This window comes from Eriocheir sinensis, chromosome 14 (assembly GCF_024679095.1).
Source record: "Eriocheir sinensis breed Jianghai 21 chromosome 14, ASM2467909v1, whole genome shotgun sequence".
Taxonomy (NCBI): Eukaryota; Metazoa; Arthropoda; class Malacostraca; order Decapoda; family Varunidae; genus Eriocheir; species Eriocheir sinensis.
Window position 1 is genome coordinate 9,823,614 of NC_066522.1, and position 17,567 is coordinate 9,841,180.

Genomic DNA, 17,567 nt, shown 5'->3' on the forward strand with positions numbered 1-17,567 from the left:
ACGCGACTCATATGCATCCGCGAACGTTTCCAGGACGGGGAATTCCAGCATGCAAGTGTTTTCTCTCTCTCTCTCTCTCTCTCTCTCTCTCTCTCTCTCTCTCTCTCTCTCTCTCTCTCTCTCCCTACTTACATTCTTTCCTTCCTCATTCCTTTCCTCCTTCCTTCTAGAAATCCTTCCTTTTCTTTCTTCCCATGCAGTTTCCTTTTCATCCCTCCCTTTATCCTTACATTCTCTCTCTCTCTCTCTCTCTCTCTCTCTCTCTCTCTCTCTCTCTCTCTCTCTCTCTCTCTCTCTCTCTCTCTCTCTCTCTCTCTTCTCAGGAGGCGAAGAACGGAGAATATGGAAGGTAGAAAAAGATTTGGCGCTCGTGATGATGATAATGAGGAGGAGGAGGAGGAAGATTTTGAGGGGGCTTTTCGAGGCTGCGCAATGCAAGAGAGTTCGGGAAATATCGCCGGAATGCAAACGTCAGAGTAAAAACCAAAAGAAAAAAGAGAAATGGTGAATAAGAAGGAAATAAGTGAAGTTTCGTAAGGGTGGATGAAGTTCCAGGACTTGACTCGGTTTGGGAAGGAAAAGTGACGAGCAAGACGAGCAGGAGGCGGTTCGGATTGTTTGCTTTGTGCTGCTTCAAGTGTTGTTTGTGTGTGTGTTTTATAAGGAAAGCGGTTCTTGTTGCTGTGTTGTCTGAGTTTTGAATTCAATGTTTATGTCTGGAGTGTGCTTATGTATGTGTGGGGGAGTGGGGGGGAGGAGGGAGGAAGAGATTGTGTAAATCACCACGGCCTGATCACGAGCTGGACTCACAATTGCCATCATGTACCCTCCTGACAAGAGCAAGCTCGTGTTCATTATAGTCGATCTATGGGTAATGCTAGGACCTCACACAACACACACCCCATCCCCCTTGCTCAAGGGCGGAAAGTAACCACTCCTTGTCAGCGGAAAGATTCCAGCCTAAGCGGGGCTCGAACCGCAGCCTGTCAGGTCACGAAGTCTGGCAGTGCAGCGCTCTAACCGACTGAGCTACGGAGCGGTGTGTGTGTGTGTGTGTGTGTGTGTGTGTGTGTGTGTGTGTGTGTGTGTGTGAGAGAGAGACCTTGATACTAGAGATCGAAGATTTGTTAGGGAAAGGAGAAGAGGTTAAAGGAGGGAAAAGGAAAGTTGTGGAGGGAAGGGAAGGGGAGGAAGGGAGGGGAAGGGAAGGGAAGGGAAGGAAAGAGAAGGACCTGAAGGGAAGAGAAAGGAAGAGAAGGAAAGGGAAAGAAAGGGAAGGGAACTGAAGGGAAGGGAAGAGAAGGGAATGGAAGGAAAGGGAAGAGACTGAGAAAGGAGGAAGGAAAGATAGTTAGGTTGTGAGAAGCGCTAAGGGGAATAATAACAGAAATAATAATAATAATAATAATAATAATAATAATAATAATAATAATAATAATAATAATAATAATAATAATAATAGTAGTAATAACAGAAAGCAGGGGAAAAGGCAACTCAACGGAAGGCTTCATGCAAGTTTTCTTCTTTAGGATTCGCATACAAAAAAAAAAAATTTCTCGACTGTTCCTCCTAAGTGAATCTCAACCATCATAATCCTCTCAAGTGGCGCTTCTCTTGATTACTTTTTATCTTGAGTGACTTTTAAGTGCTATTAAATCTCTTACTCTTCTCCTCTCTTGCCTCCTCCTTCCTTTACTGCTCTTCCTTTATTACTTTTTTGTGCTTTATTTCTCTTTTTCCGTTAATATTCACGTTTATTTTCTTATTCTTCGTAATTCATATTTTCTTTTCAACTTTTATCATTATCCTTCAATTGACTTATTCGCTTTATTCCGTGCTATAAAGTGCCTCAACCTCATTTCCTATAATTCCTCCTTCCGCTATCCTCTGTATCTCATTAACACATTTGCGTACTATTTCTTCCTTCGTATCCTTGCAACCCTTCTGAATCTCTCCTTATAATATTCGCTTTATTTCGTGCTATAAAGTGCGTCAACCTCATTTTCTATAATTCCTCCTTGCGCTATCCTCTGTATCTCATTAACACATATGCGTACTTTTTCTTCCTTCATTCCCTCGCATCCCTTCTCAGTCTCTCCTAAGTCTCATCCCCCTCCCCCTTCATCTCTTCATTTTCTTAAGCACCCCATCTGGCTAAGTACCTCCCTGCCCTGCCTCAATATTCTTCGGCACTCCCCTCGGCTCATTCCCCCTGATCTTATAGTCCCCTCATTACTCCTTCCATCATTACTCCTCCTTCAATATTACTTCTCCCTGTCCTTCCCTTCAATATCCTTTAACGCTCGCAGCACTAATTTGATCTCCGTCTACCCTCGCTCCGTCCCCTCAGCTCCGGCCCCTCGTGAATCATTATGGCCCATGAATCTCCCTTCCCACTCACAATAACATTAGGTTTGGCTGGAAATGAAATGGACACGTGCATGAATGAGGGAATACGTTATGGTTGGGCTGTTTGCTGTCCTAAGAAGATGATGATGATGGTGATGGTGATGTCGGTGGCGGTGGTGGTGGTTATATTGGCAGTGGCTGTCGTTTCTCCTCCCTACACACGTATTCCTTTCTTCTTTCATCGGTTCCTATTACTTTTAAACAGCTACCTCTATGCACATACTTTCCGATTACTGTAACTCTTTAACAACCTCTTACTTACAACCCACTTTTGGTACGTTCCTCTCCTCCTTCCGTTCCTGTTTTCATTCTTTGTTAGTGCTCCAAGTGATGCATCGTTTTCTATTACTTCTTTTACTTCTTCACAACTCCCTCTGTAGACAGTCTCCGATTACTCTAACAATCCCTTACTCACAACCCACTTCTGTTATGTTCCATCTCCTCCTTCCACTCCTATTATCATCCTCTGCTACTGCTCCAAGTGTTTTTATCTACCCACGTGCTGTCCATATTATCCGCGTATTGTGTATCAGTTCCAGGGACTAATGTTGAGGGAGCACCTGAGGGAATGGTTAACCGAGAGGAGGGAAAGTATCTGTGTCACTAAAAAGAAGAAGTGTGTATCATCTCTCGACACCAAAGTCAAAGGCCCGGCCACGAGTGCCCTTGAGATAGCCTCTAGGCACAATATAGTCTGAGCATTAAAGAAAAACAGCTCCATTCATCTACCTTCCTCCTATGAATGTTGTGAGGTTGGTTTGTAGAGTTTCAGTGCGAGTCCACATGTAAATAGTTAAGTCCGATTGTTTTCTTCTTTATAATAGTGTTAGATGCCGAGTATACTCCTGAAAACTCATGGGGAACGTTACCTGTGGAATCTGAGGTGAGCTGTTATAGCATAGAAGCTCTTAATTAACCTGAACCGACTAAAAACCTGAAAAGTGATAAGCTGTGATAGTCCGGATGCCCTATTTGTTGACTTGAAAAAATGTAGAACTTGTACCTGCTAAACTTTGAACTGAAAAACTGAGGCTATACAAAAAACTGATGTAGCTCGGATGCCTTACTTAACCTTAACACTGACGAACTTACACCTGCTAAACTTTGTACTGAAAACAAAAAGGACCATACAAAAGTGAGGCAGCCCGGATGTCCTATTTAAAAACCTGAAAATTAAAATAAATATAAATACATGGTAAATTCTGAACTGAAATTGAGGTGTCCCTTATGCCCAATCAAAAACCCGAAAAAAAAACGAAAAACTTGTACCAGCTAAACTTTGAACTGAAAAACTGAGACTATACAAAACTGAGGTAGCCCGGATATCCTAATCAACCTTGGACACCTGAGAACTTCCAATTAAGGTGGACCGGATGTTAAAGAGTGGACCTTGACAAGCCGGAGGAGCCTCGTTTAGGGCGGACCGGATTTTACCATAAAACTTGCGTCCCTCCGTGTGTGTGATTCACGTCCCCCCCGGGTTGTAAAGGGCAAGGAGACGGAACGAAGCGGAGATAACGCGCCACTAGACACACGCACCGTTGACATATATACCTGAATTCCTCATTGTATATTAATCGCTTGTTATCTTCCGCTATTTCCGCCTCTACCCCCCTTCTCTTGCATCACTTATCCCTGTATTAAAGTGACACATATCCTCTTAACTCCTGCAACCTCAATTTCCCTTGCCTCAGCTTTTCTTTTTCCTCCTATTCTTTCCTTCCTTTCCTTACAATTGTCTTTGGTCTCTATTCATTCTTTCTTTTGTTTCCTTCACTTTCTTGTATTTTTCTTTCAACAATCATCTTTTGTCTTAACTTATTCTTTCTTTTATATCCTACCGTTTTATATATATTTTTTTTACATATTTTTGTCTTCGCCTACCATTTCACGACTTATCTATCCCTTTCCATCCCTTCCCTTCTCCCACTCCTACTGTTTTTTTTCTTTCGTTCTTTGTTGTTACTCCTGATAATTGATTTCCGTTACACTTTCTTTCCTTCCTCTTATTTGTTTCTTCTCTCTTCCACTTCATTAATTTTTCCCTTTCACGTTTATTAATCTATACATTTTTACCATCTATCCATTCCCTCTTTCCCTCACGTTGCAACCATGTCTATTCCCCTTTCTATCCCCTTTTCCTTATATTTATTACTTTCTCCCGTATGTTCCAAACTTCCATTCTCTTCTCTTTACATAATACTCTTCCTTTCTCTTCCTTGATCCTTCTCCTACGTTGCCTTCCTTCTTCTCTTTCTCCACCTTGTCTCCGTTTCCTTTTGTCTCCTTTATTAATTCTTCACTTCCATTCCTTCAACATCTTTCTCATTTTTTCTTTCCCTTCTTCCACCTCATCTTCCTCTTCGCTTTCGTTTTCCTTCCTCCTCTCCTCTCTTCCCACTACACACTTCCCTTGCCTCCCCTCCCTCTCTCTCTCCTCCCTTCCTTCCACCCATCCATTCCTCCGCACTTTCTTTCCTCCTTTCCATCTCTACTCCTCTCCGCTTACTTTTATCTTTCCTTTCCTCTCCCTCTCCCTCTTCTTTTTTTCCACTATCTTCTTTCCTTTTCTCATATTTCTTGCCTTCTTTCCATCTTTTCCCTTCTCTTCCTTTCCCTGCCCTCTCTCTCTTCCACCTTTTCCCTTCTTCCACTCTCTCCCTTTCCTTTCCTTTCCCCTCTCTTTTCCATTTCCTTCCCTTACCTCTCTCATCTAACATTCCTTCCCTTCCCTCTCTCTTCTTCTCCTTTCCTTTCCCTTTTTCCTTCTTCCACGCTCTCCTTTCCCTTTCTTTCTTCTCTTCCCTTCCATCTCTCTTCCAACTTCCTTTCCATTTCTCTCCTCCCTTTCCTTTCTTCTTCCACTCCTCTACATTTTCCCTTCTTCCACTCTCCCTTCTTCCACTCTTTCCTTCCCCTTCCCTTCCATCTCTTCTCCCGTTCCTTCCCTCTTCTACTCTTCCACCTCTTCGCTTCCCTTCCCGTCCCTTCCCTCGCCGGAGTGGTCAGCGGGATCGAGTGCGACTCTTATCTTTATCGCTGCTCCGAAATGAACTTCTAAGGTCCGAGTCTTGGGACACGAAATATGCACCGGGAGATAAGATTACGGCGGCCGGAGCGAGGAGCGAGTAAGGGCGAGATCGAGAAATGGAGGAGGAGAGAGATAGGGGAGCAAAAAGCAGGTATATACAGAGAGGAAGAGGAGAGAGCAAGGAGAGAGGGGAGGGAGAGGGAAGATTAACACAATACAAAAGTAAAGAAGATTAGAAAGACGAAGTGGGATGAGAAAAAGAAGATACAAACATTGGAGGAATGGCGATAGGAGGCGAAGAAGAGTGAGAGGGAAGGGAAGGGAAGAAAATGAAAACTATAGTGCTATCCCTTTTGTTATTGTTGTTGTTATTATTATTATTATCATCATCAAATATTCTCATTAGTAACATTATCATCATTAGGGAATTTACGAGAGAGTGAGATACGGAGAAAGAAACAAGATACAGACACAAGGAAACAGAAAGGAAACACTCATATGAACTTTAGTTATGTACAGTCTTTGCATTTTAGAGTAACAGTGTCAAGTTCAAATATAACAGGAATAATTTGTTTTCACGAATTAGGGTAAAAAAAAAGACATATTTACTTCATTCCGAACACACGGCGTCACCATAACAAAAAAAAAAGCTGAATAAATGCCATCTATTTCATTCTTCGTAAGTCAACTTCGGATATAACATAAACAGTTTGCTTCTACGAATTACGGTAATAAAAAATCAGTACGTAATTCCTCCATCCCGAACACATGGCGTCGCTAATACCAACGAAAGAGAAAAGCTAAATACACGCCACCTATTCCATGCTTCGTGAGTTAGGAACGACGGGCGACGCGTCAACAAAGCGAAGCGTGACGTGAATACAAAACCTTCGAGAAACAGGAAGGAAGAAACGCTGATAAGGAAACGTTAATAAGGAAAGACGATTGAAGCGCCGGGAGGAAGGAAACGCGGGACGATGATTGAGAGGAAGGAAACGCATGAAGAAATAAAGGGAAGGAAGGAAGGAGGATAACATTAATAGAAGAAGGAGAATAGAATAGGACTGAAGAAACGTGAAGGTAACAGTTATTTGGGGAGGCGGTGGCTGAGTGGTTAGCGTCCCGCCCATCGCAACAAGCTGGGATTTTTCAGTCATCGCCGCGTTGCCCAAGACGTCCTAAAGACCACCTATAACCTCAGACTTTAGATTCTCTCTCTAAAAAGAGGATCAAAGAAGAGCTCCGGTGACATCATGACCCAACCAAGATGGCGCCACTATAAACACTTGCCTGCGTCATAACAGGATGAGGCCCCATCAAGAAAACCTACTGGCGCCCTAGGCAGAACGTTAAAACAACAAATGGAAAGGAAAGAAACGTACAGAAATAAGAGAAAGGGAATATGGCTGTCGGAGTAGGAAGAGCATAAAAAAAGGAAGGAAGGCAATATGGAGAAACGTGAAGGTAGAATGAAAGAAATAAAGAAAAATGGAGAAATCAGAGGAAGGGAAAGTGAGTGTGGAAATTGGAAGAACATAAAAAAGAGCGAAGTAAGGCAACGTGCTGAAATAAACTGAATGTAATGGAACTGAAGCAATGCGAAGATGGTAAAACGAGAGATCAAGGAAATAAAAAACTTGCAGCAATAGTGGAAAGTGAATGAAATCGAGGAACTGAAATTGGAATGAGGTATCTGAAAGGAAAAGAAAGGAAGGGCATGCGCAGAAAGAGAGAAAAAAAAGGGGAATGGACACTGTGGGAATTGTTTTAGTGAAGGTGAATGTAGAAACAGCACAACGGAAGGAATGAGTTAACGTCTGTAAGGGAATGCAATGAGTAACGCAGCTTTGTAACGGAAGTTGTGGATTGAAAAAAAATGAAATGTATATAATAAGAGTAATAGCAGCGTTGACGAGGAAGGAAACATGAACTGAAAGTATAAGTCATGAATGATATGATAGATTTGAGAGGAAGGAAATGGGAAAGGTCACGCTGTAGTGGTCATGTTATAATCGATGTGTTCATAAAGTTAGAAAAAAATAGAACATAGTAAGAGGAAAACGGGAACAAACACATGAGGAAAAGACAGCTGAAGTAAAAATAACAGAAGGACAGAAAAGGAAAAGCAATGTAGGAAATGTAGCTAATAAAATAACATAGCAAAGGAAAACGGAATAAGCTAAAAGGAAGAACAACTAAAGTAAAATAACAGAAGGGAAGGGAAAAAAAACAATGGACAGGAAAATGGAAATAAACGCGAAGGAAAAGGCAACTGGTGGAAAAAACAGAAGGGAAGAAAAGGGAAAAGGAAAGGAGGAAGGAAATGGAACTACAAACAGAACATTGTGAAGGAAACTGGAAACCAACGTAAAAGATAAGAATAATGGAGTAAAACAAAAGAAGGAAAGGGAAGGATAAAGGAAAAAGGAAGGAAGGAAGAAAATGCCACTAAAAAAAACCGTCTTGTCATTGTCCTTGTCTTTACTATTCGTTCCTCTCACCATACGTTACCATGAATAGTTACCATTATTCCTCCTCCATCATCATCATCATCATCAAAATTGTCGTTCTTATTTACGTCGTCTTCAGCACTGCAATATTCGCCCTCGTTCTCATCCTCGTCCTCGTCTTCATCTTCGTTGGCTTCGTCCTCGTCCTCATCCTTGTCATCATCATCTTCCTTCTCGTATATGTCCTCGTCCTCATCCTGATCATCTCCGGAAGCGCTATATTCGTCCTCGTCCTCGTCCTTGTTCTCGTTCTTGTCGCTTTCATCATCCTTGTCGTTCCCTCCGTCGTGTGCTCAGCCGCCCACTGCCGCCACAGCCTCGCCACAGACAACCTCGCCCGTGATATAGAGGTAGTAAGATACAGCACGTAAAATAAAAGATAACGCCTCCTCCTCCTTCTCCTCCTCCTCCTCCTCTCCCTCTTCCTTCAAGCCATTACGGCCAAGTGCTTCTCTTCTTCCCTTCTTCCCTCGCCTCTCGCTTTCCCTCGCCAATTCTTGTTTTCTTTTATTTCTTGTCCGTCTTCTCCTTCCTCCCTCTTTTACGGTTATGATTCCTCTCTTTCCTTCCTTTCCATTATTTTTACTTGGCTTCTTCTTCCCATTCACTTTGCTCGTCTTTGTTTCTTTTCAGTTTTGTTTTTTTATTTTTTCGTTCTCTTTCTTTTTCTTGGCGTATTTCACTTGTGTATTTGTTTTTTTTTCCGTTTCAACGCTGGATATTCAATTATTATCCTCGAGTGGGTCTTTTATCTTACTAATTTAATGCTTTCTTTGAATTATAAGATGCAAATTAATATGGTGATTATATTCTTTGTTCTATTCTTCTTTCTCTTCATTCTCAATAACGTCTTTTCACTTCACTTCGCTTGCTTTTCTCCACTGCTCTTCACTTTTCACTTCTTCTCTCTTTACAATTTAAGGTTTTCATTCAGTTTCAAGTTGCATAATCACGATTACTGTAGTGGCGGTTATGTTCTTCCTCCTCCTGCTCCTTTTCTTCATATGCAATCACTTCTTTAATTCCTTTTCCATAATTATCCGAGTTATCTTGATGTGTTCTGATTCGCCTTTTCTCCTGCATTCCACTACAACTCTTATCTTTCTAGGGACATTATGATATCTATTTAGATCTCTAGAGGTGGAAGAAGCCGACGATGGTAACTTGCATTAATTTTCCACGTTCCAGAATTGTAAAAAAACGAGAAATAAGAAAAACGTGAACCAATCAACAGGATGACTTTATATTTTTAGACTGAAGTGAATTTTAGTTTAGTTTACATAAATTTTCACGTTCCAGAAATGTAAAAAAAAAAACGAGATAAGAAAAAAGTGAGCCAATGACCAGGCTGACTTCATATTTATGGCATCAAGATAATTTTAGTTTAGCTTTATTTATCAACATTACAGAAGAGAAAGGAGGAAGAAAAGACCAATGGAATGAGGAGGATGACTATATTTTGTAGTATGACGAGAATTTTAGATTAGCTTTATTTTCCTACGATACAGAAGAGAAAAGAGGAAGAAAAGATCAATGGAATGAGGAGGATGACTATATTTTGTAGTATGACGAGAATTTTAGTTTAGCTTTATTTATCTACGTTACAGAAGAGGTGAGGCCAGGATAAACGGCGGACGTAAACAATAAGAAGGATGACTATATTTTGTACCATGAAGAGGATTTTAATTGAGCTTTACTTTTCTACGTTACAGGAGAGGATAAATCGGGAGAAAGGACGGACGCGGGCACGGAGCAGGATGGAGAGGATCTCGTGGCTGGTGCTGGCGGTGGTGATAGCGGGGATGCTGGAGGTGGCGCACGGGCAAGGTGAGCCTTTTTCTGGTAAAGGTATCTGGGGTATGAGTAGGTAAAGCCTTGGCTGCGCTCCCTTACTCTTCCTATTCTCAGTGCTATTAAGAATAATCCTTGTAACGCTATATTAAATTGGCAACCAAGCTCTAGCAAGTTATTCACACTACTACTACTACTACTACTACTACTACTACTATTACTACTACTACAACTACTACTACTACTACTACTACAACTTCTACTACTACTACTACTACTACTACTACTACTACTACTACTACTACTACTATTCCTACTACTATTCCTACTACTACTACTACTACTACTACTGTTTTTTTTTTTTTTTGTTCCTGATTTATTTGGGAAAGAGGCATATTTACCTGCGCGAATATGGGATGAATTGAAGTTTTAGATTTTGGTGAATGAAGGAATTTAGGTTAACATTGATCTAAATACATGCTTTAATTTTCACCACCCCACTACAACTTCTACTACTACCACAACAGCCAACACTACCACCACTACTACTGTTACAAAGCTAACTCTCGCATCATTGCCACCACTACGGGCAGACTCCTTTCTTTCATAATCCTTCTTCCTAACTTCATGTAAAAGTCTAAGGTAGTTACTCTCCTGCTAAGAACATATAATAAAAAATAATAAAAAATCTCTTCCTATACTGCTACCTTTTTTTATGGCGTTTCCCTCCCACTCCCCTTTTCGTCATCTCTCGTTTTATCGTTCATAGGTATTGCTCGTCTCTTTATAGAATTGACACACTTCTTAAGCCTTCACTTGTTTATCATTGACTCCTATATCTCGTTAATCAGTACTGCACCTCATTATTCCTATTCTTATGCCTTTATCATATCTTAAAGCAAACTTCTCCTTACATCCAATATCCATCCGCATCCAGTCTTCCATATTTCTACGCTTTCCACAAATATCAACTCTGCATCCACTTACTCCATCCTTTTCATTCGTCTCATTCACACCACTCTACCATCACTCTCCATTTCATCCACCTCCACCATCACCACTCATTCATCCATCCGCATTCAACCTTCTATCTTTCTGCACCTTCCACAATAATTATCAAATCTTCCATCCACCTTCTACTGCATTATTTTTACCGTCTCGTTCACGCCACTCTCCCATGACTCTCCACTCCGTCCACATCCACCATCACCACTCATCTCGCGTCTCCACACCCCTATCATCACCCTGGACTCCACCTTCCCATTGCCATGCACTTTTACTTATGTCTCCTAACCTCTCCCTCCTTATTCCTTTTACCTTCACCATGACGTCACACCTGCCAGCTCTCTCCTTTTCAATATTTGTCCCTCACTCCTGTGACTCCTTTCCTCTTCCTGTTGCCCTTCATTGTAAACCTTCCCCTCCTTTCCATAATCTGCCTCAACTCTCCCTTCCATTATTTGTCTTAGTTCCTCACTCCTCCGTTTCCTTACCTTTCCCTGCTACCCTCCAGTTGTAAACTTTGCTATTCTCTATTCCTTTCTATAACCCTCATTCCATTCTTCTATGAATAAAGGAATTTAGGTTAACAGTGATCTAGAACAACTAATGCAACAGCTAATATTATCATCACTACCAACAACACACAACACAGACATTCATTCCTTCACAGGTCTTCTTAACTTCCTTAAAACGTCTAAGGAAGGTACTCGCCTTCTAAAAGCATATAATGTCTTCCTAAACTGCCCCTCTTACTTTTTCCTTTACCATGACCTCTCACGCACCTGTCTGATCTCTCCCTTTCATTATGTCCTAGTCCCACACTCCTCTATCTCCTTTCCTCCTCCTGACGGCCACGTGTTACATTCCTTCTTTTTCTCCTTCCATAACACTCATTCCATCCTGTTCCATTTCCCTTTAAGACTGCCGCACGAAGTCAGGTGAGGTGGGTCGCTGCGTCAACATTCGCTTCTGTCCGGACCTTCTTCGACTCCTGCGAGAGATCCAGAGCAACACAGCGCCGCGGGATTCCGTCAGGGTGCTACGAGAGTGAGTACTGGGGCGCTCTCCCTGCCTGCTTCATGCTCCCTCCCCTATTTATGATGCTTTGGTACCTATATGGGATAATCTTGATCATCCAAAAAGGATTACCCCCAAAATTTTACATCTCTTCCTCTTCCTAATTTTGTTCGCTCTTTCTTGTTCATGATTATCTAAAAACTGCCACATGATTACCCCAAATTTTAAATCTCTTCCCCATTCTAGTACTTTTCGCCCTCGTTCTTGTTCTTAATTATCTTGAAACGGTCATATGATATCCCCCAAATTTTATACCTCTTCCCTTTTTAATCCACTTCGCCCTCGTTCTTGTTCTTAATTATCTTGAAACGGTCATATGATATCCCCCAAATTTTACATCTCTCCCCTTTCTAATCCACTTCGCCCTCTTTCTTTTTCTTAATTATCTTGAAGCGGTCATATGATATCCCCCAAATTTTACATCTCTTCCCTTTCTAATCCACTTCGCCCTCGTTCTTGTTCTTAATTATCTTGAAACGGTCATATGATATCCCCCAAATTTTACATCTCTTCCCTTTCTAATCCACTTCGCCCTCGTTCTTGTTCTTAATTATCTTGAAGCGGTCATATGATATCCCCCAAATTTTACATCTCTTCCCTTTCTAATCCACTTCGCCCTCTTTCTTGTTCTTATTCCTTCTAAAACTCCCATAATGATTACCCACAATTTAACATCTCCTTTCTAATCCTTTTCGCCCTTTTTTCGTAGTGGCTCCTTGATACCTATAAACATTTTTCGTAAGAAGACAAACCAGTCACATTTCATTATTTTCTCCTTTATAATTATTAACGTCTTCCTTTCAAGTTCTATTCATAATGGCATTGATGTGGGATTCCTAAACAGGCTATGATACTTATATAATTAAATGGCAATATGTGTGTGTGTGTGTGTGTGTGTGTGTGTGTGTGTGTGTGTGTGTGTGTGTTAATAATACTTCGACACGTTTCATGGTCCCCTTTCTCTTGTCTCCTTGCAGCTCCGTGTGTGAATTCAGCAATAACATCCCCAAAGTCTGCTGCACAAGTCTAGGAAGTTCGGATGAGAAAAGGGTGAATAATCTTACGTATCATACTCCTGCTGACCTGCCTCCTCCTTCTCATCCTCGTCCTCATGCCTCATCCTTCTCATCAGCGGGCTTTTTTTTTATTATTGTTTCCTTTTTTGTGTGCCCTTGAGCTGTCTTCTTTGTTGTAAAAAAAAAAAAAACATGCATTATTAGTCCTTTTCCTTCTCCTCCGCCTCCTCATCCTCATGCCTCATCCTTCTCATTAGCGGGCTTTTTTTTATTATTGTTTCCTTTTTTGTGTGCCCTTGAGCTGTCTCCTTTGTTGTAAAAAAAAAAACATGCATTATTAGTCCTTTTCCTTCTCCTCTGCCTCCTCCCCCTTCCAGTCCTCTTCCTCGTCCTCAACCTTCTTCCCCTTCTGATTCCTTTTCAAATCCTCCTCCTCCTCCTCCAGCACACATAATTTTTAGGTTTATAATTTTGGTTGACTAAAAAAATACCGTAATCAATGTATTGAGTGGATGAAATGAAAATCAAGGAAAACAAAACATTCATGCACTATAGCGAGATGAAGCTTCCGTGGCGACTTCAACTCTTTCAAGGAACTTAACTTATATTATTAACTAACTCTTTCGCTTCCTGTTTCTCTCTTCCTGTTTTTCTCTTCCTCATTTTCTCTCCTCTTTCTTTCTTCCTCTTTCCTTTTTCTTCCTTTTTACTCTTCCTCAATCCTTCTCTCTTTCTATCTCTTTTTTTCTCTCCCTTTCTCTTTCCTTCTCTTTTCTCTATTTCTTATATCTCTTCTACCTCTTTTTTTCTCTCCTCTTCTCTCTTTGTATCCCCTACTCTTCTCTTTCTATCTCCTCTTCTCTCTTTTTATCTCCATTCCTTCTCTTCTCTCTTTCCTTTTCTTCTCCCATTCTCTCCCACACTTCATCCATGTTTCTTCATCCTATCCTTTCATACTTTCCTCTTTCTTCCTTCATTCTCCCCCTCTTCTTCCTTCTTTCTTCGTTCTTCCCTCATCATTTCCTCCCCTTCCTTCGCAACCCTTCTACTCCCATAACCTTTTTTTCCTTGATCATCTCTCTCTTTCCCTCTTTCCTCTCTTTCAACCTGTTTTTGCATCTCCATCTCTCTTCTATGTTCACTCTTCTCTTTCTCTACCTTGTCCCTCTATTCTATTTTTTTCCTTTATTCCTTTCCCTCTTCCTTTCCTCCATCCTCTTCCTTCCCTTTTTCTCCTATAATCCTTCTTCTTTTCCTATCCTCAACCCTTTTCCTTTCCTTTTCCTCCAGTATTCCTTCTCCTTTTCTCTATCTCCACCCTTTCTCTTCCGTTTCCGATTTCCCTTCACCGTCCCTTTCCTCTTTATTTTTCTCACACTACCCATCGCACAGCCTCGGCCCACATCAGGCAATCGCGGAGGAGTGTCTCTACTGCCGAAGTCATGTGGCCGCACGGTACTGGCAGACAAAATCGTCGGTGGAGTCAACGCTTCACTCTTCGCCTGGCCCTGGATGGCGCTGCTCAGTGGCTCAAGTAAGTGTGGATGAAGGAGGAGGTGAGATTCGTGACGGGTGCGTTTAGGTGAAGAAGGAGGATATGTAGGAAGTCCTGGGATGAGGGGAATTAGAAAGGAAGGAGTAGGAGTAGGACGTGGAGGAAGTTTTGGTGGAGTGATGTATGTAGTGAACGTAGAATGTAGTGAAGGTAGAGGAGGAGGATGCTGATGTGAAGGAAGTGATGGGATAAGAAGTGTAGTAAGTGTAGGAGGTGGAGGATGTGGAGTAGGAGAATGTGAAGGAAGGTTTGGGATGAAAAGTGTGAAATGCAGGAGGAGGAATGGGGAAGGAGAATGTTGAAGCGAAGTTAGTGTCGAGGTGAGTGAAGTATATGGTGAAGCAGCGTGGGTGGAGAAGGAAGTTGATTAAAAGGAAGTGTTGGGGTGATAAGTGTGTAGGGAGGGGAAAGATACTGATGTGAGGAAAGTGTTAAGTATGAGGAAAGGAAGTGTCGGTGGAGGCGGAAGAAGTAAATCAATTCGAACGAAGTGTTGTGGCGGAATGAAGTATTAGCAAAGTGTAAAGTGTTGAGTGAAGGATGAATTAAAGAAAGGAATTAAGTGGTAGGGAATCATAGTGGTTAAGAGGTATAAGGTAGCATAAATGAGAGAACTGAGAAATAGAAAGAGAAAAGTGGAGAGATAGGAAGAGAGAAGGATTGAGGAAGAGAAAAGAGGAAGAAAGAGGAAAGAGAAAGAAAGAAAGAAGAGAGAAAATGAGGAAGAGAGAAACAGGAAGCGAAAGAGTTATGGTCAATAATTTAAGTTAAGTGCATAAGTGCTAAAAGAGCTACGCATGTGTGAGGACTATAGAAGCTTTACTCAACCCATCAATCGGTTAATTATTCAATCAATCAATTCATGCCAGTATCTCAATCAATCAGTCAATCAACCAACAATCACTCAGTCAAACAATCAATTAAAAACTCAACCAATTAATCAGTCAATCAATCAACAACCAATCAGTCAATCAGTCAAACAGTCAATCAACAATCAATTAAGTCAATATCTCAATCAATCAATCAATCAAATAATCAATCAATCAACTCTCCCCCTGAACAGACGCGCGCGGGAGACAGTGGATCTGCGGCGGGGTCCTCATCTCCAGCCGCTACGTGCTCACCGCCGCCCACTGCGTTCACACCTCCTCCCAGTTCAACCTGTGAGTGCGTGTGTGTGTGTGTGTGTGTGTGTGTGTGTGTGTGTATGTGTGTGTGTGGACATATTTTATTAAGCGTCCAGAATGTGTTGAAATCTTATCACTGACGCGCTGTCAGTTGATATATTTTTAACGCCTGCGAGCTAAAAATGGATGCAGAACTACGCACTCACTGCTCATAAATTTCATCAGACTGCTTTCCCTTATGCAACATGTAGTATAGGTGACATAAATAACCAACAAGGGTGTGTGTGTGTGTGTGGGGGGGTGGGGGGTGGGGTTATAAATCGTGTTCATAAAGGAATCAGAAATAACAATCACGCATCTTTTTATTCGACAGACTGGCCGGTGCCTCCTGATATTAAGAGTTCGCTGATTGCTAGTTATATAAGTGTTTAAAAGGTCTTGCGATGTGAGTTGGCCTATGCCGCTGTAAAAGGCTACGGTCTGCGCTACTGTAAAAAGGCCGTGTGGTATAACTTGGTCTGTGCCGCTGTAAAAGGTCTTATGGCGTAGCTGTGTCTGTGCCGCTGTAAATAATCATGTAGTGCAGCTTCGTATGTGCCGTTGTAACATCATGACTTCCGACCGTTATTGTTTCGTAGTAAGTCCCGCACGAAAGCACTTGAATGCCAACCAAAGTGAAGTAGCTCTCTCCTCACTATTATTATGTATGGTTGGACTTTTTTCATTAGTTATCCGCATTGCTTCGGATTCTCTCTTTTTTTATTGTAAGGGTGATAGGACAGCAAAAAAAGAATGTGTAGAGAAGATTACTGGAAAGAGGAGGGGAAAAAATCGATGAGGAAAGATTCGGCCAGAGAAAGTTGTCAAAAAAGGAGAAGAGGAGGTGTTGGGAGGAAGAGAAGAAGTAACAGGCAGAGAGAGAAGGAGGAGGAGGAGAAGAAGGAGAAGGAGGACCAGGAAAAGAAGAAACAGTACACATACATATCAACAAACGAATATTTCCCACTCAAGAGTTTATGCGTGTAAGCCACCAAGTAACCTACATAACATAGAAAGGCGTCTTGTCACGACCAAAGTCAGCCTCAATTTCATGAAAAACAACAACATCTGCCTTAACAATTCACAACCCAATGCATCTCTTTCTCCTTTCTACCTCCAGAGATTTCGTGCGAGTGGGAGAGCACCAGCTGTCAACGAACCCTGACTGTGAGAGGCGCAGGTGTGCACCATCACCTCAGGACATAAGAGTGTCGGAGGTAAGAAGGGGAAAGAGGAAAGGAGGTGGTTGGGAGGAGGGGGGCGGGTAGAGAGAGGGCGGGGCAAGAGGGTGAAGGACGGAGTGACAGGAGTAGGAGTAGGTTGGGGAAAAGAATGAAAGGGAGAAAGAAAGGGAGAAGAGAGAGAGGAAGAGAAGGTTGGGAAAAGGAGAGAAGGGAGAAAGGGAAGGATAGAGGAAGATGATGATGAGGCTGGGGAAAGGAGAAGGGAAAGATGGAAGAGAAGGTTGGGGAAAGAAGAGGAAGGGAGAGAAGGAAAGATGGAATGAGATGAAGAGGAGAAGGTTGGGGAAATGGAGGAATAGAGAGAGAGGGAAGGATGGGTGCAGATAGGAAGAGAAGGCTGGGGAAAGGAGGAGAAAGAAGAGAGGAAAGAAGATATTAAAAAGAGAGGAGAAGTAGAAGGAGGGGGAGGAGAGAGGAGGAGGAGGATAAAGAAGAGGAAGAGAGACAGGGAAGGTGAAGGAAGGATAGAGGATGGGAAGGTTGGAGGAAGACAAGGGAGAGGAAAGAGTGGTTATTGCTCTTCCTCCTCCTCCTTTTCCTTTTCCTTTTCCTTCTCCTCCTTTTCCTTTTCCTTTTCCTTCTCCTCCTTTTCCTTTTCCTTTTCCTTCTCCTCCTTTTCCTTTTCCTTTTCCTCCTTTTCCTTTTCCTTTTCCTTTTCCTTCTCCTCCTTTTCCTTTTCCTTTTACTTTTACTTCTCCTTCCTTCCTCTTCCTCCTCCTCCTCCTCCTCCTCCTCCTCCTCCTCCTCCTCTACCTCTTCCTCTTCC

At 42.0% G+C, this 17,567-nt stretch overlaps 1 protein-coding gene across 2 annotated transcripts in view; it reads left to right on the top strand.

The window, feature by feature from the left end:
* Positions 1-17,567, top strand: part of LOC126998424 (phenoloxidase-activating enzyme-like) — a 38,210-nt gene that overhangs the window by 13,875 nt on the left and 6,768 nt on the right. The window contains exons 2-7 of one of the 2 annotated variants that reach the window (XM_050860090.1): positions 9,663-9,777; positions 11,664-11,790; positions 12,798-12,870; positions 14,127-14,370; positions 15,455-15,554; positions 16,678-16,774. In XM_050860090.1, the coding sequence (XP_050716047.1) occupies positions 9,708-9,777; positions 11,664-11,790; positions 12,798-12,870; positions 14,127-14,370; positions 15,455-15,554; positions 16,678-16,774 (711 nt within the window). In that variant the 5' untranslated portion in view covers positions 9,663-9,707. The remainder of the gene's footprint in view (positions 1-9,662; positions 9,778-11,663; positions 11,791-12,797; positions 12,871-14,126; positions 14,371-15,454; positions 15,555-16,677; positions 16,775-17,567) is intronic. The other variant, XM_050860091.1, reaches the window with a different exon arrangement.